General features: G+C 40.8%; 1 protein-coding gene across 3 annotated transcripts in view; it reads right to left on the reverse strand.

Annotated features, from left to right (window-relative positions):
• FREM1 (FRAS1 related extracellular matrix 1) overlaps positions 1 to 22,823 on the reverse strand; it is a 168,451-nt gene that overhangs the window by 16,006 nt on the left and 129,622 nt on the right. For all 3 annotated transcript variants that reach the window (XR_013443592.1, XM_078061208.1, XM_078061203.1), the window contains exons 26-32: positions 22,323 to 22,521; positions 21,439 to 21,583; positions 11,839 to 11,968; positions 8,627 to 8,699; positions 2,909 to 3,058; positions 959 to 1,197; positions 115 to 162 (exon numbers count right to left, since the gene is read on the reverse strand). Coding sequence is in view for 2 of the 3 variants with exons in the window: in XM_078061208.1 (XP_077917334.1) it covers positions 115 to 162; positions 959 to 1,197; positions 2,909 to 3,058; positions 8,627 to 8,699; positions 11,839 to 11,968; positions 21,439 to 21,583; positions 22,323 to 22,521 (984 nt within the window). In the remaining variant the exon portion in view is untranslated. The remainder of the gene's footprint in view (positions 1 to 114; positions 163 to 958; positions 1,198 to 2,908; positions 3,059 to 8,626; positions 8,700 to 11,838; positions 11,969 to 21,438; positions 21,584 to 22,322; positions 22,522 to 22,823) is intronic.

Consider the following 22,823-nt stretch of genomic DNA (forward strand, 5'->3'; position numbering starts at 1 on the left):
AGGCTTTTAAGAGAAATACATAAATACAGAAGAAATTAAAAAAAAAATAGTTTCACTAAATATTTTGCATCCAGAAATACAAGAAATTTAGCGATTCTTTCAGACTATGCTTACATTATAGATGATGTCGGTTCCATTTCTATAAACAGAGGATGGAAGAACCTGAAATCAACAAAGTACAAAATATGAACAAAATTGGTTTGAATAATAATAACTAGCAACAGGCTAAAACCCTTTCAGTAAGATCTTGTTAGTGCTGAAAAAATGTTGAAACATATGTTACTTAAGATTTTCCATGCCCAAATCATTAGAATTTTTAAAATCACTGGACCTAATCACAACTTACCAGTGTTGATTCATACATTCATAGTTTCAGTTATAGAGAAAAGACATCCTTATTTTCTTGGTATATCTGTGGCACACAGAGGTCCAAGTACACACACACACACACACACACACACACAGAGTGTGTGCCTAATTAGAATCCTACGCTAATAAGGTCAAAGCCACGGTTTCCACACCCAAGTAGATCACTTAATCTCATTCTGTTCCAGGGTCACTGGTTATCCCGTTTGTTTTGATCACAAAGGGAATCAAAGCAGAAATCATATGGATGAGTCAGTACATCCATCACCTCAATTAGTACAAATCAAGGCAGTGGGCAACGTTATGATATCTGTAAAAGCACTGCATGGGGGCGCCTGGCTGGCTTCGTCGCTGGAGCATGGGACTCTTGATCTTGGGGTCCTAAGTTCAAGCCCCACGTTGGGTGTAGAGATTACTTAAAAATAAAATCTTTTAAACAAAGTGGGGGGAGACTGCGTGCTTGTGCAAGGAACCATGGCTCCCATTCACTATGCAAATCAGCTTCTTCAGTGTTTCAGAACACTTATTAAAATTTTTTTATTCTTCTACAATGTCCTCTGCACATCAGATCCCAGAAGTTCCCCATCCTTACCGTTTTGCCATTCCCCCGGGTCCTAAGCTTCATACGAGAAAGATCTGGAGACTCAAAGCCCTGTCGGGTGTCTCCCTTAGTGACTGCCAGCCGCTTGTTAGATGTAAGGGGTCTTCTTTCCAGATGAAAGGAACCAGAAGTGGTGGGTGAGGAAGACCCTGGGGACAGCGGGTGCCAAATGCCCTTCTCCCGTGCATTGTGCTTGTTGGGGTTGAAGGAATATGAAGGATGGCACTGCCCTGGGGGCATGAAAGATGGCAGGTCAGTTCATGGTACACTAACGGGTAGATCACATCGACAAGCCGCTGCAGCAGCTTGTCATTAAACTTAGATGGATGGTTTCCCCCCAGATGCTGCCTCTTTGCCATTTGCCAGAACTCCTTTACTCTTCATCCGTTTCCATGCAGGAAAGCTGTGCTCTTCTGCACCGCTACGGGGTGGTTATAAAGTCACGAAATTGATTTCACAAACCACAAACGAAAGCCATTGCCATAATTTTATAATCAGACCACGTACTGGGGAAACTGCCTCACTTCTCTTCATGTTATAGCATTCCTCAGGTTTATTCACTGATCAAGGATCATTCCGTAAACGCTGCAAAGTGCTCATCCTTTCCCCACTCTCCTAGAGGTAGATGCTGGAATCGTTTGAAGAAGCGAAATCAAGTAACAGTTATAAAAAATTAGCATTCAACTGTTACAGAACAAAGAGCCAGTAAACCTTAACGGAGCTACTTCTACTAGAAGCATTTCCAATTAGGGGCGCCTGGGTGGCTCAGATGGTTAAGTGTCTGCCTTCGGCTCAGGTCATGATCCCAGGGTCCTGGGATCAAGTCCCGCATCGGGCTCCCTGCTAGGCGGGGAGCCTGCTTCTCCCTCTGCCTCTGCCTCTCTCTCTCTCTCTTTCTCTCTCTGACTCTCATGAATAAATAAATAAAACATTTTAAAAATAAAAAAAAAGAAGCATTTCCAATTAGTGTGACAAAAATCTAAACCCACGACCCTCATGTGGCTATTTTGTATTTCATGTGTAAAGCGTGTATTTCATGTATTTCATGTACTTACTGTGACCAGAAAATTCTACCGAGAAAGAAATGAATTTGGCCGTAAAGGTGATCGGGAAAGATGTTGTGGAAAAAATGAGTATCATAAAGGCAAGGGGATAGTGTTTATTTTTATCATAGGAAAGAGAAGAGGTGAGAGTGGATTTCAGGTAGGGAAAACATACCATGGGGCACGACAGGTATAAAAGCAGAGGTCTAAGTCCACGCATGGTACCTGGACACTTGTCAAATCCTAAATTGACACCTAAGTAGAAAATATTTGGCAGAAAAAAAAAAATCAGAGCACCAAGGACTGTGCTCAGTTTTTATTTTATTTAGTTCACAGGTTGTTTTTTTTTTTTGCAGATACTATCCAGGACCTACTTGGCTCTGCAACCCAAGGTTATTCATTAATATTCTCCAGCTTCTCCTGAGTCTCCTAGCCAGCTGTATCTTTCACAACTGTTTTTCTCCAATTCCTTCCTCTCTTAGAATTTTCCCGGTCACACTACAGTGGGGGCTCAGATTTGAGGCATTAAGAGCTCTCTTTAACAGAGGAAGATAATTACAGCCCTACAAACTCTGGGGGAAAATAATTGTCCATAGATTCTCACCAACATTGTTTCCCCCTTGGTGAGAACAACAAACGGGTAGGGGAAAAAAAACAAAAAACAAAAAACAACCATGCCACTGACTTGTTGCTTTTCTCAAACACTAGTTCTTAGCAGGAGGAAAACCACATGAAGCAGAAACCAGAATAAAGGGCCTACAACATGACTGAGGTTGCTTTCTTGACAAGAAATTAAGCATTTTGATTTGAAGGCGTTATCAAGTACATTGGCTGTTGAAAGCAAGCAGCCATAGCGCCAGGACCGCTCCTGATTTCAAGATGAGGATCAAAAGAATACCTCCTTTTGAGTCCAGAATTTTCACTGCAGCTTTTGTCTTTGTGCCAAGAACCGCATTCACAGGGGAGTTCAGAATTACTTCAAAGGCCTCATCGTCTTCCTCTAATCCGTCATAGGTAATTGCTATATTCCACATCTTAGTTGACATTCCTACAAGAAGTAAACATTTTAATTACTCTTTAATTGCTATTTCAATCACCTAGGTGTCAGAGAAATATATTAATTAACATGTCTACAGCTCGGCTGCAGTAGCCTGAGCGAACTATTGTACTGCTCGCAACTCGCTCAAGTCCTGCTGTTCTCCCAAATAATATTAAAAGACCACATTTGTTCCTGAACAATGATGATTCCGTTTCAATGCAAACACTGTAACAAAAAAGTAAGCTGCATTGTGCAAGGGATGAACAAAAAAAAAAATGGTTAGGAGATGAGATCCAAGACTTACTTCCCCCCCCCCACCCCGCTCCCCGCCCCGCCCCTTCTCTCCTTAAGAATAAACAAGTACTGCAATCTTAAAATCTTAATAGTTTCAAAACTCTTAAGAGGTTGGCAGAGACAGTTAAAAGTGATTATTGGATGGTACTCCATGCTATTCATGGAACCCTTGAAATGATTGATTTCTAAAGACAGCTGCCTCCATCCACTGCTCAGCTTCCTGAGATCCTTCTAGCCCACAAATGTTTTTTTCCAATGATGTAATACTCAGTATTTGATACTTTCCTCGAGAGAATTTATGGGCTGGGGGTTTTAGAAACAGACTGAGCCCATTTTTTTTTTCTCCTTCTGTCTGCCTCTGCTCATGGAGTTACAATCAAGCTTGGTTCACGGCAACTTTGTAAACTTAATACCCGACCGTTTCGATGGTCCAAACATAGCCCCAGCTATGTCACCACGGAGATGGGACACAAAGCAACCCCGGAAACACAAAATATTAAAGCTGGAAGAAACTTGTGAGATTGTCTGATCCTGACCCGTTTCCATGACGCGGATTACAGGATATCCCCCTTAATTTATTTAGAAGAGAACGTGGTGGAAGAAAAAAAAAAAAGAAGTACCGTTTTGCGGAGAAAGAAGGCTCAAGTTTAAGGGGGGAAAAGAAAGATAACAAATGTGTGGTTTAGCTTTCTAGGACTGTTTTGAAAACTTTTACTCGCTGGCATTCACTCACTGGCTCTTAGAGGGGTTTTATTCCCATAAACCCATCTACCGAAGCAGTCAAGCATTTTTTCCCGAGCCTTCTCTTCTGAAAATCTGGGTTCCTTTCTCCCTGCACATTGTCTGCTGCAGATTTATGCCTCGTGATTGTGCCATCTAATTGACAGCCTCCTTTTTGAAGATGTGTCACATACAGATTTCATGATCTAATCGTTTCCTCGATCCCCCGCAGAATCCATTGGAAAGATGAAACTGTTCATTTATCCTACTCCTGGCTGCACTTAGAGGGAAACAAAATTAAGTGTAGTTGAAATAATTTTATTAAAAAAAAAAACAGGCTGACAACTGGTTTGTTAAGCTTTCCGTATCAACTGAATCCCTAAATCAATTACTTTCCTAGTCTTTGCTAAAACAGAAGTTGCAACACCTAACATAAAATGCCATATAATTCCCACCTCGTGGATGGAGGGATGGATTGACCCATCAAAATACACATTTTGTATCTATTACATACTTACCATTAAGGCTTTAGATGCCATGGAGAACACCAGAGGTGTAACGTCAGCATGCCCTGACCTAAAGGAATTTAAAAGCTCTTTGAAGAGACAAGATGTAAATACCAGGAAAGGCCACTGTGCAAGGCTATGTATGATTAGCTGCCAAGAGATACAGACTAGATGGTAAATACTGTATGTATGTGGGAGCCAGAGTAGGGAGGTTTGGGAGGGAGGGAGTGGGAAAACAGCATAAGCAAAGGCAGGAAGGTAGCAGACCAAAGGCCTTGAGCAGGGAGGGCTGGGCGAATGAGCTGGCTGGAACAGAGCTCACACCATGGAACAGGAGATGGTAAAAAAGCAAAGCAGTTTGTGGCCAGGCTGCAGAGAGCCCTGGACACCAGGTGTTGGATTCAGACTTTAAACCATAGGCAACAGGGAAGACTCTTGAAAATGGAGGTCTTAGAAAAATCAATCTCCGTGTTACGAAGGAAGATTTAGGGGCCCAGGAAGATGGGCAAAGAGGCTAGAAGTGGGGAGGCGACACGGGCAGCTGTTGTAATAAACCTGGCAGGAAGGGATAAGAGACCAGACGGTACAGAAAGTACATGAATATTAAGAAGTTTAATGTTCAAAGAACTGTTTTGACTCTCAAAGTGCAAAAAGTTAAGCATTATTCAAATAAAACTCCAATACAAAAAAAAAAAGAATCCAAGTTCCAACCAATTGCCCTCTTACTGTTAAGAATCATTTTTTTAAAAATTATAGTACCCCTTCTCCCTTCCAACCCCCCCCCAAAATTAAAGTTTTTCTAAGACCTTATGGAGTAGAACCAGAGGGTTAGAGCAAATCTCTTCCAAATTTCATTTAAGCACTTTCTGATTGGTTTGCTTGCATTTCAATTTTGTTTCTATGCCTACCAGGTGTGCATATAGAACCAACTTTTCTAGGTTAATGAGATTGGAAGTAAGAACATTCTGGGTTTTTCTTTTTCCTTCCTCTCCCATTTTCAAGGTGCAAAGTAGTTGTTAAATCACCGAGATTATAAGCAATTTCAGAAGGCTTGAACTGGCCTCCTGTTCCCATAAAACAAAAGGTGCTGAAGAAAAGGTGTCACTTTATGCAGACATACCCCACTTTACAGAGTAGGTCAATTACTGGATATTTTCCTGCAAAGCAGATTCCACTACTGAAAGACACCGCCTCAGTGTTTTTTAGTAAATGCCATTTTAGAGATCTGTTCCTTTGGAAAACAGTTTGACTAGTAGGAATGATTTAGTCTCAATTAAGAAAGCAGCAAACCTTTCAAGAACACATATTTAAAAGGAAAACAATCATTTTCTTAAGAATATTTACACTTTGACTCAATCAGTCACAATAGTTGAATGCAAAGTAGGCAGGATTAGTTTGGGGTTCAGTACAATGGCAGGAAGGTGAAGCTCACTAGACTGAAAAGTTACCCGTTTCTCTCCAGCACCCTCCCCAAAGTTCTCAAACCTTCTAATATCCCACTGTCTTTGATTTCTCACTCTGTTTCTTCGCCCATCATGGAGGCTACGTTTTTGAAGAAAATAAAAGATTGCTTTGGGCAAAAGCAGTGGGGATGGGGGTGGGGACACCAGGCCCAGAAGAGGCAAGGTTTAACAATATGGGAGTAAATAAACATTTACAGGACCTGTGAACATAGGGAACTTTAAAATACTCTAAAGTAAAACTTCAGCTAATGAAACCATTTCTGGCTAGTCAATTCCAAAACAATGAGCAGGCAAGTACTGTTCCTTTTTAACTTGTAAGATTTTTTTCTTAAAATGTCTAAATAATCCCTAAAATCACGACCAGTTAGAGCCTCCAGAAGTCATCAGGATCTACTCAAAATAGTATGTAAACTCTTGTAGACAAATCAGCCTTTATCTTATCCAGTGGAACCTCCTAGAGGTGGATTTCAGAGCCTCCTCTAAGTGTGATACTTTCTAGTTGCCATCAGTCCAAACGGAGCACCTGGAAGACTGCTCAAAATCTACTGAAAGCCCAAATCACTCCAGATCCTGTGACAAACAGGTCTCAAATAATAAAGACAACATACGACAAAGACTCTTGGTTCTCCAAAGTGGAAAGGTTTGAACTGCCTTAACATGAAGTACAAAAGGGACATACACAGTGCAAATGCACCAAAATCTTTCATCTTCAGGTTGACCAGAACACTCTTGTGTTGCCTTGCAGCAACCTGTGGGTAAACATCAAATACCTTATGGGAACAGCTCTTCTACAAAGTAGGTCACTTGAGGAACAAACTTACATGAGTCAGGAAACGTAAATATCACAGGAAGGAGGCCAATCATAATATTTGGGTAGTTTCATGTCAAATTTAAGGATCATTGTTATAGGTTGAATTGGGTACTCAAAATCTTTATGTTGAAATCCTAATTCCTAGTACTTCAGAACATGACCTTATTTACAGATGTAACTGGTTAAGATAAAGTCATACTAGAGTGGGCCTCTAATCCATTATGATTGATGTCCTTATAAAAAGGGGAAATTTGGACACAGATGCATACACAAGAAAGTCATGTGGGGACAAGGGCAGAGACTGGTATAGATATAGCAGAAGCCAAGGAACACCAAAGATTCCAGCCAATTACCAGAGCATGGGAGACAGGCATGGAACAGATGCTCTCTCACAGCCCCTGGAAGGAATCAACCCTGCTGACCCCTTGATCTTGAACTTGTAGCCTCCAGAATGGTGGGAAAATAAATTTCTGTTTTTAAGCTACCTGTTTGTGATATTTTGTGAGGGCAGCCTTAGCAAACTAAACTAGTCACAAAACATCATGCTACTTGTGATAAATGGCAGAAAGGCATTTCTTTTCTATGTTTACTATTAAGGATGTCAATTTTGGGGCGGTGATGATACTTAGTCTACTTTGTTTTGCCTTTGCTTGAACCATCACATATCAGTGGCAGATAATGGCAAGAGTTGTGACTTGGTGGAATGTTCTCAGAGTGTAGAACGCCTCCTCTGCAGGAGAGCACAAAGCCCGAAGCCCTGGCTGCTTCACAAGGCCTTTTCCATTTGCCCCTGGACAGGTGATCCATGTCCATCCCAGACCAGAGGGAAAGAGAGAACCATGCGTGCAGTGAAGGAGAGCTACCCGCCCCTTCAACAGAAGCCAGGGAAGGAAGGTGTGGATCCAGCCTCAGTGCTTTAGACACAGTTCCCCAAAAGTGTGTTGGTCCTTCACCCTGAAGTCCCCTCCTCCTTCTTCTTCTACTTGCTCAGAATACCCATCTCTGGGAAGTTTTCCAGGATTCCCCTTAACCAGAACAGTAGCTCATCTCTTGGGTACCAATATCCTCTTAATGAGTTGTTTTCATGTCTCTATTTCCCACATGATAGAACACCTTTGAGAGTAGGCACCATGCTTTATATTCCCTTTTGCACCTGGCAGAATCTTTTCCACAGATTTAAAGCAAAATATGTGCTATCTAATTAATCTTCCCTGGAATCTCCTCATTTCAACCTACTCCAAGAGAAATCATTTAGAAATGGCCTCTTGCGAATATGACTTTCTGAAAATTTCCATCAAAGTATGAGGCAATTAAATTAGCTCAGCTTTATGTTAGGACTCCAAGTAACTTTTTATTTGATTTTTTTTGTCTTTTTTTTTTTTTTTTTTTTTTAGAAGGGGGCAGGGGGAGAGGGAGAATCTTAAGCAGGCTCCAAGCCCAGTGCAGAGCCCAATGTGGGGCTCAATCTCATGACCCTGAGACCATGACCTGAGCCAAAACCAAAAGTCGGACACTTAATCGACTGAGCCACCCAGGCACCCCCAAATAATTTTTTAGATGACACCCTTTTCTGGATTTTTTGGATGTTTGCTTTGACATTTTTATATTTATTTGTTATGAGTTTTCTTCTCATTTTAAATAAATATTCACTTGTGATAAAGTGAAATATGGGGGACAAAACCTCAAATCCAAACTGATCTCTCTTGGAGTGGCTGAAATAGGTCCCCATGACCTGCACACATTCTTACAAAAACAGGAAACAAACTGTAGACACAAAACATACCTGGGTCAAACTGAATCAGTTTAGATGGAGTCAGAGTGAAGTCTTTTCCAACTGTAGCTGACACTTGGTTGACCTTAAGAGGAAAAAATGTCCTTTTTCAATAAAAATAAATATTATTTTAATAGAGAAACATCTAGTCTAGTATCATAGTAGATTAAACTAATGCTCTTTTTTATAGGGAGGCTCTCCACCCAACAACCCAACATGGGGCTTGAACTCATAACCCCAAGATCAAGAGTTGCATGCTCTACTGACTGAGCCAGCCAGGCACCCCAAACTCATGTTCTTAAATCTGTTCTTAACATAAAAGTTTTTTTTTTTTTTCAAATTATAATAAAGCATTTTAGATCTAGGCTACGTGGATCTTCCTTAAACTTAAATTTTTTCTTAGACTACTATCAATGGAAGTAAAAGCAAAGCTTTTTTTTTTCTCTTTTTCTTTTTGCTTCTTTATAAATGATTCGGTCATTGGAGAAAGCAGCATAAATCTTAAACACTATTTTTCTCTTCGTTATGAGGATCCATTTATTTCATCCCCTTCCTTCTACCCCAAACTGGCTTTGAAATCATGCCTCAGAGGAAAGGGGGGGGGGAAGCAGTGGCAGTTGCTCCCCACAAGTAGCTTAAGGGTGTCCTATGAGTTTCAGGGCACGGAAGGCCTTAGACAAGTTGACCTGAAACAAGTCTGGTCCATTTTCCTGTCAGGACGAAACCACCCTTCTTCACAGAAATGAATAAGAGCTCCACGGGGCTGGCCGACCTGGTGAACGGCCGCACAAAATCAATCCACACACACCACGGAGGGCTTCTGAGTCTTCACCAAGTCAGTCATTAACAACAACAACAAAAATTACGCTAGTCTGAAGAGACTATTTACTGATCTGTTCCCCATTCCCAGGGCTGAAAACGAGAGGCGATTTAGGGCTCTCAAGTCATGGCCTTATCTCCCCCAGAGGGAGCCTAAATCCGTGTTAAGAATAGTGTCCTTGGGGCGCCTGGGTGGCTCAGTCACTAAGCATCTGCCTTCGGCTCAGGTCATGATCCTGGGGTCCTGGGATCGAGCCCCACATCGGGCTCCCTGCTCGGCGGGAAGCCTGCTTCTCCCTCTCCCACTCTTCCTGCTTGTGTTCCCTCTCTCGCTGTCTCTCTCTCTGTTAAAAAATAAATAAAATCTTAAAAAAAAAAAAAAAAAAGAATAGTGTCCTTGGGGGCGCCTGGGCTCAGTCATTGGGCGTCTGCCTTCAGCTCAGGTCATGGTCCCAGGATCCTGGGATCGAGCCCCGCGTCGGGCTCCCTGCTCCGCGGGAAGCCTGCTTCTCCCTCTCCCACTCCCCCTGTGTGTGTTCCCTCTCCCGCTGTGTCTCTCTGTCAAATAAATAAATAAAATCTTAAAAAAAAAAAAAAGAATAGTGTCCTTGGCTAGTGTGAAAAAGAAGTCATCAGATGAGAACGCGGTGTAAGCACGAGAGGTAGCTGTTACTTCGCCCTTTTTTAGACATTTAAGATGATCAAGAACGTGGGTTCCTCTATTTCTTCACTTTCATACAAAGAAATGAAGCGCACCATGGAAAACTTCAAAGTTCCTCTTTTTATGGCTTTAGACATTCCCTCCGTTCGTCAGCAAGGGCCCTAAGACCTGCGAATGGGTCTGCAGTGGAAACATCGTGCTGAAGAGGGTACCTCCTCCCAAGCTTCCATTTGCACTCTGCGCACAATGCCAAAGCTCCTCCTGAACGGCCTCGCATTGTGAAAAGGCGGCCCATTGTACACCTGTAGCCACCATATGCCGGAACTTACATGTCCCTGCATGACTCTTGCACATGCAATTACTTGGTATTTTACCACCACTGAGTTGACAGAATCCTATGTGGGAAAAGGAACGGTCTGCGGCAGGCTGGTGGGAGCAATCAGCTCCGTGAAGGTGCACGATTCAAACCAGGGCAAATAACACAGGGAAAAGTGCTGTCTCTTCCTCTGCTTCTGGTCAAGCAGCCAATATGCTCTGGTATAGAGTGGCACCTGTGCTCTGGGTGGAGCTGTCCCTGAAGCCTCAGGGCCATATAGGATGAAGGCCTGCACACTCAGTGGGCAGGTTTGCGGTACGCATTAAGCCGAAGTAGACAAAAGGTTCCATGTCAGGCCACATACGTTCTTTCTACCTGGCCAGGTGAATGGTATGTGGCCCAAACTCTAGACTGGAGCATATGGTGCTTTCTAGAAACAACCAAAGCGTTATTTAAAAACCATTCAGGCAGATTTCTTTTTGCATGAACAATCTGCTGGGAAATTATAGGGCATACCAAGTTGTCTAATGTTTCACTAGGAATAAAGCACCCACAGATCTGGGAAAAAGAGTCTATGCCCCCTGGAAAGATAAATACCAAATGCAGATATGGCAGAATTTAGGTGCACAAGGTTCTGAGGGTGATTTGAATGTATTATTGTAATGGAGAATGAACTGAGATGGCCATTTTTTCCAGAAGCTAATATCACTGCCTCCTTCATGAGATTGAGGAGTGGAGTCTCCAAGGCTCATTCACCATTGTTGGTTGGTGAAAACTTTTCAAGCTGTCATTCTCTTGAAGTGTTACTGTGATAGTGACTCCTAAAAAGACCCTTCAATTCTAGAAGCCATAAGTTGTGCTCCATGGTCTATGCTGAAGGAAAGGAATAACAAGCTGACTAATCTAAAAGTGATTCCTGAATATTCTTTATATTTCGGAGGCCTGGATTGATAGGTGTGCTCTTAATTTTAACTTGGGTGACTCTTAAGATAAGTTTGTCCTTGATTTTCCTCATCCACTAAGACCATAGGAAGTGATCCTGGTGGCACACTAAGAGAAATCCATCTGGGGGCTGAGATTTGTTCTGGGACCTCACAGAAGGTCTTGCATACAATCTTTCTTTTCCAAAGCAGAGTTTGGCTCGACTTACTAGGTTGAATATATCTCCCTGTAAAGTCAAACTTCAGGACTTAATGACTAGATTTAAAAACCAAAAATGGGTTTGAAATACCATATCTAGGAGCGAGTGAAGCTAGATAAAGGGTGGAAGGATAAGAAAATGTTAGGTGTAGAATCTCTAAAATAATGTGGTAATCCTGCAATTTGAAATTTCCTTGGTTACTTTGGTTTCCTTTTTAAGAAAATAATCAAAGGCACCAAGCAGGAACCCAAGTTTTAGCCTGACAGTTTATATTTTAGAGCTGTTACCTTTACACTCACGAAGGCTGAGTCCATGGAATATCCCCTTCTGGTAATTTCCAAGGGCAACATGCCCACATTCTCGCAGACCTCATATTCAGTCTGTGACCATTCAATATGAGACCACTTCAATTCCAAACTGTGCATGAAAGGAAAAGAAAAAGGAAAATCATTTTTTAAAAATGCACAGTAAATGCCTTTAGGGATCCTCTGCTTGGTAGGAGATTGAATCACTGGTTCATATCCTGGTGACAGACGTGGTTCATCAACCTACACCAGTGCTAAAAATTCCTTATGCTTATTTGATACATTTTAGCTCAAAAAGAACTTTTACTAACAATCTCTTCTGATGCTTACAACAATGCCATGAGTTAGAAAGAGTAAGTATTAGAGTTCTATTTTACAAATGCAGAAACTAAGGTTAAAAGGCTGTCAGAGGGACTCAAACATGAGTCCTCTGAAGGGACAAAGGAACCAGGAGCAGTGAAGTTCAAGGAGACATTTATTTATGGAAAGGACATTGATAGGAAATCTTCTCTCTTACTTTTTGGCCTTCACTGGTATTTCAAGAACTGTTCCAGACTTAGACCTTCTCTGAACTTGGGTTCAATTTAATAACTAGTTATCTTTCAGGATGTGCCTCGGAATTACAATATGCATGGGCTTTATAACCATTATCTGTTCCTTCTTCTGTTCATATAAAAGGGCTGACTGACATGTAGTTTGGATGCAGCAATACAACTGAAAAAACCTGATAAATAGGGGGTGGTCTTTTTCACACAGTAGATTTAGTGAGCCCAACATTGGATGGAAACTGTCTACTTTACTCCTCATAATATAGAAACTTTCCTTTTCTTTTTCAGAAAACTGGAGAAAATCAGAGTCACAAGTGTAGAGGACACAAGCAATCTTCACAATGATCATTTAACACACTTCCGTCATTTTGTTTCTCTCATTTTCCTTCCATTCTACATTTGCAAACCCCTCAGTGGTTGCCTTACTATATCCCCAATCTTTCAATTGGATGTAGGCTCTTTCTTCTAGATTTTTTTTTAAAGATTTTATTTAGTTATTTGACAGAGACACAGCAAGAGAGGGAACACAAGCAGGGGGAGTGGGAGAGGGATAGGCAGGCTTCCCATGGAGCAGGGAGCCCAATGCGGGGCTCGATCCCAGGACCCTGAGATCAGGACCTGAGCCGAAGGCAGCCGCTTAACAACTGAGCCACCAGGTGCCCCTCTTCTAGATTTCTTAATGCATATTTTTTTACAATTTTTTTCTCACACAACTAGAAATTCTGGGTGCTGCCATGTAGAGTATGGGTTTCACGGGGTTCTCCAGGCTTTGCTGGGGGTCCCCAGCATATTAGAGCATGTTCATATTAGAGTAAGTTTATTCCCTAACATCCACTTCGTGTCTTTGCACCAACCACGTCACAGTCACATACTCTAAGTTCACCAGCAAGGTAAACTCAATAGCACTGTCTGTTACCCCAAGGACCATGGGCTAGGGCAGCAAGGCAGTGTGGGAGCATGGAATCATGGCAGAGGTTCATGAATCTGTATAAACATACATGTTTATTCAATCAATACATATGAAATTGTTACTGGCATGCTGGGCTTCATAAAATTTTGACTTAAAAACAGAATCCTTGTATAAGAAATACTGGGATCCTCATGGGTCTTCGATGTGACTGAATTCAAATCTGGCATGGAGCAGTCAAGAAATAAAGAAATAAATGGCTATGCTTAAAGAATCACAAGATAACACGCAACCGAGGCTATTATAAATGCCAATAAAAATAACATGTGGCAAAGAATTCCTAAAGGACCCCACTAAGTGAGAAGGGGGAAAAAAAATCAACAAGATGGATTGGGGCAAAGGACAGAAAGATGAAACAGGAAGGCAGAAGAGCAGTGGGAATGAGTGAAATAAAGATGGGTGGATTTCACCTAAGTCTCAATAAGGTTTAAATTAGTTTCAATGTCCAATCTTCTGAGAATCCATCCATCCATCCGCTGCTAATGGGAACTATGACAAGCAAAAATTCATCAACGTCACTCTGCAGATCCAGGTGACCTCAAGGCCTAAAGCTAAATGCAATTTGATTGCTGATCTAGATCCATAAAGGGACCACGCAGAGTGCTGTTCAGCTTCAAAGCATAAAGGGCTTTGGTGTTTGGGAAAGTGCGTGCATTTCCCTGATGCATGATTAGAATGCTGCATACTGCTTACAGGGTAAGGTTGTCATTACACAATGTTGTAGTTTCTTTTCTTAAAACTCCTCACTACAAATAATAAAGATCTACTGAAAAACCACGAAATTAAGCCATGCTATATACTTTCTAGAAAAACATCTAAATCATGAAGCACATGCACATCCATAGGGTAGGTATCACACATGTTTTGAATGTGTTTGGTTTTTGCAGTACTGAATTTGAGATCTTTCTATTGCTGAGGCTTGTTGCTTAAATTCTACGCAAACACCTGAAGGAAAAGAGAAATTCCACCTGCAAGAGGTCACACAACTGTATGCTGGGCATCATGTAGACAACCAGATGCAGGAGGCCACAAGAGAAATTTGGAAAGCTCTGGTGTGTAGGGGTCATGCAGACAAGGCTTGGGTTGACTCTTCACATTTTAACGATCCCTCCCTTGTCCTATTGCCATTGGGCAAATCTCAATCTAAGGTCAGAAATGAAGTTTACGGACACACTTTATGTGAAACACATATGGCGATCATTTCAAGTCATTTAGCAAGAAGTGAGAACTCCTTAAAGCCCCAGGTCATGGTTTCTAACCTGGACACTATTGACTTTGGGACCAGATAGTTCTTTGTGGCTGAGCTGTCCTGTGCATTGTAAGATGGTGAGCATCAACCCTGGCCTCTGCCCACTAGATGCAGTCACATCAGCCCCTCCAGTCAAAACTGCTTCCAGAAATTTTCAAATGTCCCTGAGGCATAAGTCATCCTCAGTTGAGAAACATTTCCCTCAGTGATTGTGAGGTACTTATCACAACAGGAAATTTGATTTAAGGGGGAAACTAAATTTGAATTCCCAACAATCGCTACTGTGAATGGAAGACATAGGATTGATCAGTGGAGATTAAATCGGATTAGAAGTCACGAGGCTTCTGGTCCCTCTGCCATGCACAAAATGATCTCAAAGTGCAGCACAAGAAAACTGTCTTGCTTTGTTTTGTTTCCTGTCTCCGTTTAATGTCTCTTCTTTTGTTTAACTTCAGCACGTATTTTAAATTTACATATTGCCTTGTTATATTTTATATATTCATATAAGCAGTGATATGATTATAAATATTTTAACAATGGACTCTCCAGAGGGAAGATATGTGTGTGTGTGTGTGTGTAGGTGTGTGTGTTTAATACTGATTTAAGGATGTATAGGACATAATTTATAAGTAGAAATATTAGATATACTACACTTTTATTGTAGATTTCACATAGTCAGCTGATTCTCAGATAACATTTTTGTTGACGTTCCTCTAACTTTTGCTATGAATATAAGAAAAGCCATTTAAATAACCAATTTAAAATTGCAATCCAGGGATGCCTGGGTGGCTCAGTCAGTTAAGCATCTGCCTTTGGCTCAGGTCAGGATCCCAGGGTCCTGGGATCGAGCCCCACATCAAGCCCTACATCAAGCCTCATATCGAGCAGGGAGCCTGCTTCTCCCTCTCCCCCTCCTCCCCGCTTGTGATCTCTCTCCCTCTCTTTCTCTCTCTCTCTCTCTCTAAAAAAGAAATGAGATCTTTAAAAAAAATAAAAAGTAAAAAAAAAAAAATTTTAATCCATCCCTAAAGCCCAGCATCTGTGATCCCCCTTATCCTGACCAACTTTTTCATTTTCCAAAGTAGTATCATGTAGAACATACTATTTAATTTATTTAGATATGAAGTATGCTCCCAAGTAAACAGGGGCCTTTGGTTCACTGATGTATTCCCAAGTCCCCTGGAGATTGGCTGGAAAACAGTAGGTGCTCAATAGATATTTGTTCAATGAATGAAGGGACCTTGTTTAATCACTGTTTCCCAAGCTAAGTTGATCACCGAAACCTTTCGTCTCCCTGGCCTTATTAACATCATATTTCACAAAATTTGAAAAAATGCTAGGATAGATGATCCTCACATGTTCTTTCTAGTCCTTACTCTGGATTCTTTAGCTATGATTGTACTTTATATTAGAGTATCGAGAAAGGATGGTGTTGACAAAAGAGCATTGGACCATAAAGCATGACTGCTTAACACACACCTATGGTATTTTCTAAGTATGTGATGATTCTCAACATTTGGCAATGTCTAGGGACAGCTTTGACTGTCACAGCTGGGAGGAGGGTGATAGTGGCATTTCATGGGTAGAGACGAGGGATGCTATAAACAGCATGCAATGCACAGGACACCCTGCCTGCCCCAGCTCACCCTCAGCCCGTGACAAAGAATTACCTGGCCCAAACTGTCAATAGTGTTGCTGTAAATGTTTATATATATATATATATATTTTTTTTTTTTCCTGATATTTCATTTTGTGGCTACTTGAGTCATTTATATGAAGAAACAACTAACTGAAAGACTTGGGATTAAAACCCCAGCTTGGGATTTGGGACATTAATCTAGGTTAACAAGAGTGTGTGAAAAAGGCACTTAGTAGTTCTATGCCTCAGTTTCCTCACTTCCCAAAGCGTAAATAATGATGAGTCTGTACTTCAAAGGGCTTAAATGAGCCTTAATGAATACTCATTAAGTATTTTGAGTTTCTCAGTGAAAGGTTTTATAAAAGCTAAAATTGTGATTAAATTATTCTTCCAACTAGATCTTCATGTATAATCAAGTAGCATATGACCTAAGAAAATTGAAAGGCTAAAAAATATTTTTCCGAGTATTCTACAACTTATCAATTCAGAGAGGATGCTATTAATCTCCATAATCTCATGCTAGGAACACCTGTGTTTTCCATTTTGTCTTTCTCTTGTGGTAATGAGAAAACAGTGTTTAGCCAGGAGGCAGCACACTAAGTACCCAAAACAAGTGCTTTACAGTCACACACATCTTGCAACCACTTATTAGTGTGTGATTCTGGTCAGTTATCCAGTCTCCCGAGGTCTCAGTTTTCATTAGCTTAAAATGAGAATTATACTCATGTCAAATGATGAAAATTAAAATTCGTTTATATGTACAGAGCACCTGTACACGGTGAGGGCTTAATAAGCGCCATTTCCCTTTCCTTCTTCTGCGCTTTCTTCAATCTACCCGGAGACAAACACTCCAACTTCCGGCTTGCAGGTAACGTGAAGTCTTTACCTCACCAAGAGTTTCAACCTCTTCCCCTGCAAGGTGTTTCATAAAAGCTGCTAAAGCATCACGGGGTGTGCCTGTTAGGAATTCCTTTGCTGTTTGATTTCTATTTGTCCCTTCTCTTTCAAAGCCAGGAATGAATAAGGGTAGCCAGAGGGAGGAGAAGAACCAGTCCTTGGAATCGTGCAGCAGCTGGAGAAGCGACCCAGAGCGATGAAGAATTTCAGCACGGGTCAACTTTTCTTTTGAAGTTCACTTTTTGTCCCCAGTGAGAACATGAAAGAGATGAATGCAGGAGATGCGTGAAGAAACTGCCTTGGTCAGAAGCTGGCTGCATTCTGTGGTCTGCAAAGGCATTTTTTGAACAGCGTGAGTCCTGTGCAGCTGCGTTTGGGAGCTCTGCGGCCCATCTTGAGATGCGAGCGGGGCTAGAGAACCGCTCCGGCGTGTGAGTGAGTCACGCCAAGGCACGAGCCAATAAGATGAGCGCTCACTCTGAGGTCTCGCGGTCAGGGTTCACTTTCGGCTCTGCCATTTCCTCCTTTCGTGACTTCTGGCCAATTACTTAAATGCTTTGAGCCTGATTTCCTTATCACCCTCAGAGGATTGTATTTTGCAGATTAAATTAGACAACATATGTGAAAGCACCTAGCACGGTGCCTGAATTTAGGCACTTGGCCAAATCTAAATCTTTATGCAAATTTCCATGAATCTCCGTGTTATAAAATAATTTCTATTTATGATAAAATGTCTCCCAAATGTATTCCATGAAAAATTTGTTCCATGAGCTAGTCTGGGGTGGGGTAGTGGTGGTTCTATAGTCAAATCAAGTTGAGATACGCTACATACTATATCCCTGTTGCAGAAATTCCCATAGGAGCATCTCCATGATTCTGGGATGTGATGTAGTTAAATAGCATGCAAGCTAGCTAGCTAGCAACAACTTGATTAAATCAAGATTTCCTAACACCTTTTCTTGTGGAATATCTATTGGCCCTTCAGATTTAATATTCTATAGAAATGTTGCAATAGCAAAAATTTACTAGCAATCAAGATTCTGAACATGGGTCCCTCTTGGTTTTTAAAAGAGCCTCCTTTCTGCTCCAGATTGTACCCAATGTTCCCTTTAGCTTTATTACAGAAGGTTTTCACCCCTCCAAATAAATGGAATATTAATCTATTCATCCTGTCCAAGCCAAACAAGAACATAAAATTACACAAGACTTAGCTTATTGATGAAGAAGCATATTGACTGTTTACTTTGTGAATCATCTCAGAATCGATTTCTAATTAGAGATGGGCCACCAGATGTCTCCAGGACACTTCTTCAAATAGTCAGTCTTGTACTCATATGAATGAACAACAGCAATCACCACCACAAGTTACATTTGTCAAGGACTTTAAATGTACAAGATGCTCTCACATGTGTTACCTCATTTGTTTCTCTTAACAAATTGTGGTATCGCCCTCATCTGACAGAAGAGATAACTAAGGCTTGCACAATCACCTAGGTCAATGGCAGACCCGAAGCTCGAGCCCTGTTCTTTGACTCTAAGTCCAGTGGCTTTTTGTTTGTTATCTATACCATAATTCCCAGTGTGTTGGACATGGAGCACACATTCATATTAATAGCTGTAACTTACTTTTTTAAAAAAAAGACCTAAAACATAAAGTCCTTGAAGAGTATGGATTCCTCCTTTTTTGCTGCCTAGGTGGCCAGTGATTGGAGAGAAAGAAGGGAGATAAGTTTGCTGCTCCTTTCGCAGGAGGCCAGTTTAGCTGACTTGTTAAGAGAGGGCAAGCAGTTCTTTAGTGCAATAAGGAAAACCGTGGACTTGAGAGCCACCCATCCCGGGCCTGAATCCCAGCTCCTTCACTAATTAGTTGCATGAGCCTAGATGAGTCACTTCCTATCTCCGTGTTTCAGTTTTCTCGTGTATAAACTCTGGATTATGATGGTATCTAACTGATTGGTGGTTGTGATGATTAAAGAAGAGCAATGAAGCAGAGTAGAGGGCGCCTGGGTGTCTCACTTGCTCAGTCGTCTTCCTTCAGCTCAGGTCATGATTCCGGGATCCTGGGATCGAGCCGCGCATCGGACTCCCTGCTCAGGGGAGAGTCCGCTTCTCCCTCTCCCTCTGCCCCTCCCCCTGCTTGTGCTCTCGCTCGCTCTCTCGCTCGCTCGCTCTCAAATAAATAAACAATATCTTAAAAAAAAAAAAAGAAACAGAGTAGAAAACAATTGTACTGCAAATACCTGTTATATATATTGTGCATGTAACTAGGCTCTTGGGGGCTGTTTTGGAAAGACGACTATTCACAACATTGTTTCTTACTGGAATAATGGGCTTCTTGCTCCAAAAACCATCTATTTATAAATGAGGTTAGGGACAATTATACCACTCACAAATTATGAAGGGAAGTGCTGAGTAATTTCTATCTCCCCTTCCTACTCTAAAGAAAACACTATATGTCAGAATCAAATCAGAATGACTTCTGGGTTAACCCCTGGCAGGCATATTTTGCATCATCTTGTTCCGTTGGTTCCAATCATTTCAAGCTGATTTAGAAATCTCTTTAGCAAGGTACATGAAAATTGATATCACAGAAGCAGGAGTCTATTTAAAATAGCCTCAATTAAGGTTATAAATTCTTCTGTGATTCTCCTATGAATTTGAGAATTACTTAACAACATAAATCATCTTCAAAAGCAATGTCCTTTGTGACAATGAGGAATGAAAAGGGTGTGCAGTTGAAGCGGCATCAATCTAGCCCCACTGCGGGAGAAAAAAAATCCTGTCAGCCAAGCTACGTTCACATGTGGAGGCGCAGCGGTGAGCATTAGGTCACCAACAAGTCCGGTCCATAGTCCTGTTCTTTAGTTGAATTATTAAAAAGCAAATGTAATCAATTTATTAATGATTTTGGAGCAGGACTTTTTTTCATTTTCTTGAGAACTGGAAGACACTCGTCTGAAATTGCAATTTGGTAATATATTTTCTATAAAGATTGTAATGCCAAGGATTCATTTCTCTTGGACAAGATCAGTTTAATGGGCGGCGGTCCTCCATTTTAGTTTTATAAACTCATGATTATATTTTAATGGCAAAGCCCAGGTCTTCCTTATTCATGCCTATTTCCTCAGCATCTAGTACTGTGAACCTGGCATATGATAGCCACTCAATAAAAATCTGTGAATGTTATGAATCTGAGCCAGGTACTACCCTTTATCAGGGCAGATGGAGGCGGGACTCCGGGAATGAATTTTGCTGAGGATCCATTTTTCTAACAATGACTATAGAGACCTCTGCTGGCAATTGTTGGAACTACAATTCAGGGTCAGAAAAACTAAGAATGGCGAGAACAGAGGTGAATTTGTTTTCTTCCTTTGTCCATATTCTGTCATAAAAGGTCCAGAAAGGGGCTGTACTCGCTTACGGTGTGTGGTTTTACAAGGTTACAGCAAACACTGAAATTAGGATAAATGAGCAACTCTTCTATGAGAGGACTGGGAAGGGTGTCAAATTTTAAAAGAAAAACACAGCATAAGGAGAATCGGACTCTGATTAACATTTCTGTGATTATCTGATAACTGGTAAGTTATTAAAACTCTACATTCAAGAGAAATTTAGAACAGGGGCCCAGTCAGAAATATTAGGATGGTTCATCTTGTTCATTGTGAGGATGTTACCCTTGTTGTACATTTCATACAATTTCGAAGTGTCCCTTAGCATTTTTCCAAGTCTATTTTCCCTTTTACACTGTCTTCATCTTACCTGTGATCTGTTTATTAATTTATAGAAGCAGTCACAAGTAATAATTTGGGAGGTTTTTTTGTTTGTTTGTTTCTTTGGAGGTAAGAGATGTTTTGCGGACCCTTCCTGACTACCCCATTCTTCCTGCTGTAGGTATTTTCAGAGACTGGTTACTAACGCAGTCCTAGAGTGACCTCTTGCTGCACGATTTGTCCATGAGCCTGCAAGCTCAGTCCTGGATGTGAGTGAATTATCAAGACAGAAACCACTCTGTGTGCAAAAGTATATGCATTTACATGAGTAATATGAATGATCAAGCACTCTATACCTTAACTTTTTAATATTCCCATACCCTATAAGGCTACTGGCTTTCCCATTATCATACATTAGAAAGAAAACTCTTTCTCCAAAATAAATTCGATGAGCTTCTAAAATGGCCTACCAATTGATCTTTGGATTTTGTTTGAAAAGAATATTTCACATTCATAATCAGATATATTCTGGACATTATGTATAAGACCACTAAATAAGCAAAATCATTTACATTTGAGGAGTCGCAGAGTTCCCTGTGGGGTCCATGATTTGAAATTCCATGATATCTGAATTCACTTCCAAAGATGGGTTTATGATGTAAAGAATGGTCTTACTGTTTAAGTCCTTTTGGATAAATTTCTCATGGATAAATTCACCTACAAGAAAGAAAGGAATGAATTTCAAGGGGAGTCAAACAAAATATTAAGTAAAAGCTGATAAATTATATGGCTATTTTATTTTAAGCACAGCTTTAAAAACAGCCAAAGTATATATTTTTAAAGAAATTAACATTATTGCAAGCATCTTAAAACTCATATGCAATAAGCTTAAATTAGCTTTAAAATTTACTTTGGCTCAGAAATATTGTGCCTTAAAGAAAATATAAAAATAGAGGGAAAGTAGGAAGATACAGTAATAAAATCTCTAATTCTGTGCCATCCTTTTTAGTGACATATTTTGATCATTGTCTTCATAAAGCAGAAATAATATACAATCCAGAGAAACCATTATACCCCTCCCAATTTTTTTTTTTTTTTTTTTTGGTTAATGAACTGACAACATTTAGAATTCCTGATAAAAAGAAAATTAGTCACAAGTATGAAATGGGTCCTGACGCTGTGTGTTCCTCTGAATATTTTATAATCTGGATGTTAAAAAGAATTGTAAACAATAAACAGCTGTGTATCGGCATTTGATTCTCCCACTCAAGATGAATTTTGGAAAGCTCAGCCTCAAACCCTCTTTAGCACCAATATTGATTTATAAACTGCATCTATCAGTAAGCCCTGGGGAGTGTTTACCAAATGGGCCTACACTTAATTAAATTACTCTCTAGCTTTGCCAGCTATGGGGTATTTTAAGATGAGCAATTACAAGGATTAAGGAAGTCAGTACCTGTCGTGTTCTCCAGATGTCCATGTTGGGGGCCTCGTAAAATCTTAAAGATGATCAGATCATCATCGGTGTCAGGGTCTGATGCCTTCAACACGTGGGAAGTGAGGTAAATCCCGTAACAGCCATTTTTCAGGAGCCCCACTTGAGAAGGAGAATTCAAGTGTGTGATGTAGGGGGCTGTTTTGTCCAACTGGTCAACCTGGATAGTCAATAATTATGTACAATCTTATACAAAGGTTTCTCATCTCCAAGCAACATAGGGTCTTAATGGTTAACAATGATAATCTATCCCAAATTTCAGATTCCTTATCCTCCTCATTTGTTCACTTCTGCTAAAGGCTGGCTCGTTCACAGTATCCTCAGTAAATATCATAATGCCTGGAACAAAGGCTAACTTTCCATTGTAAACTTTGACCCAGCTTTGTTAATGGTCCATTGTCTGGCTCTCCTATTAGGACATAATCCCCCTGATGGCAGACATCATGTCTCCACCCCTACCCC

The sequence above is a fragment of the Halichoerus grypus genome, chromosome 14 (assembly GCF_964656455.1).
Source record: "Halichoerus grypus chromosome 14, mHalGry1.hap1.1, whole genome shotgun sequence".
Taxonomy (NCBI): domain Eukaryota; kingdom Metazoa; phylum Chordata; class Mammalia; order Carnivora; family Phocidae; genus Halichoerus; species Halichoerus grypus.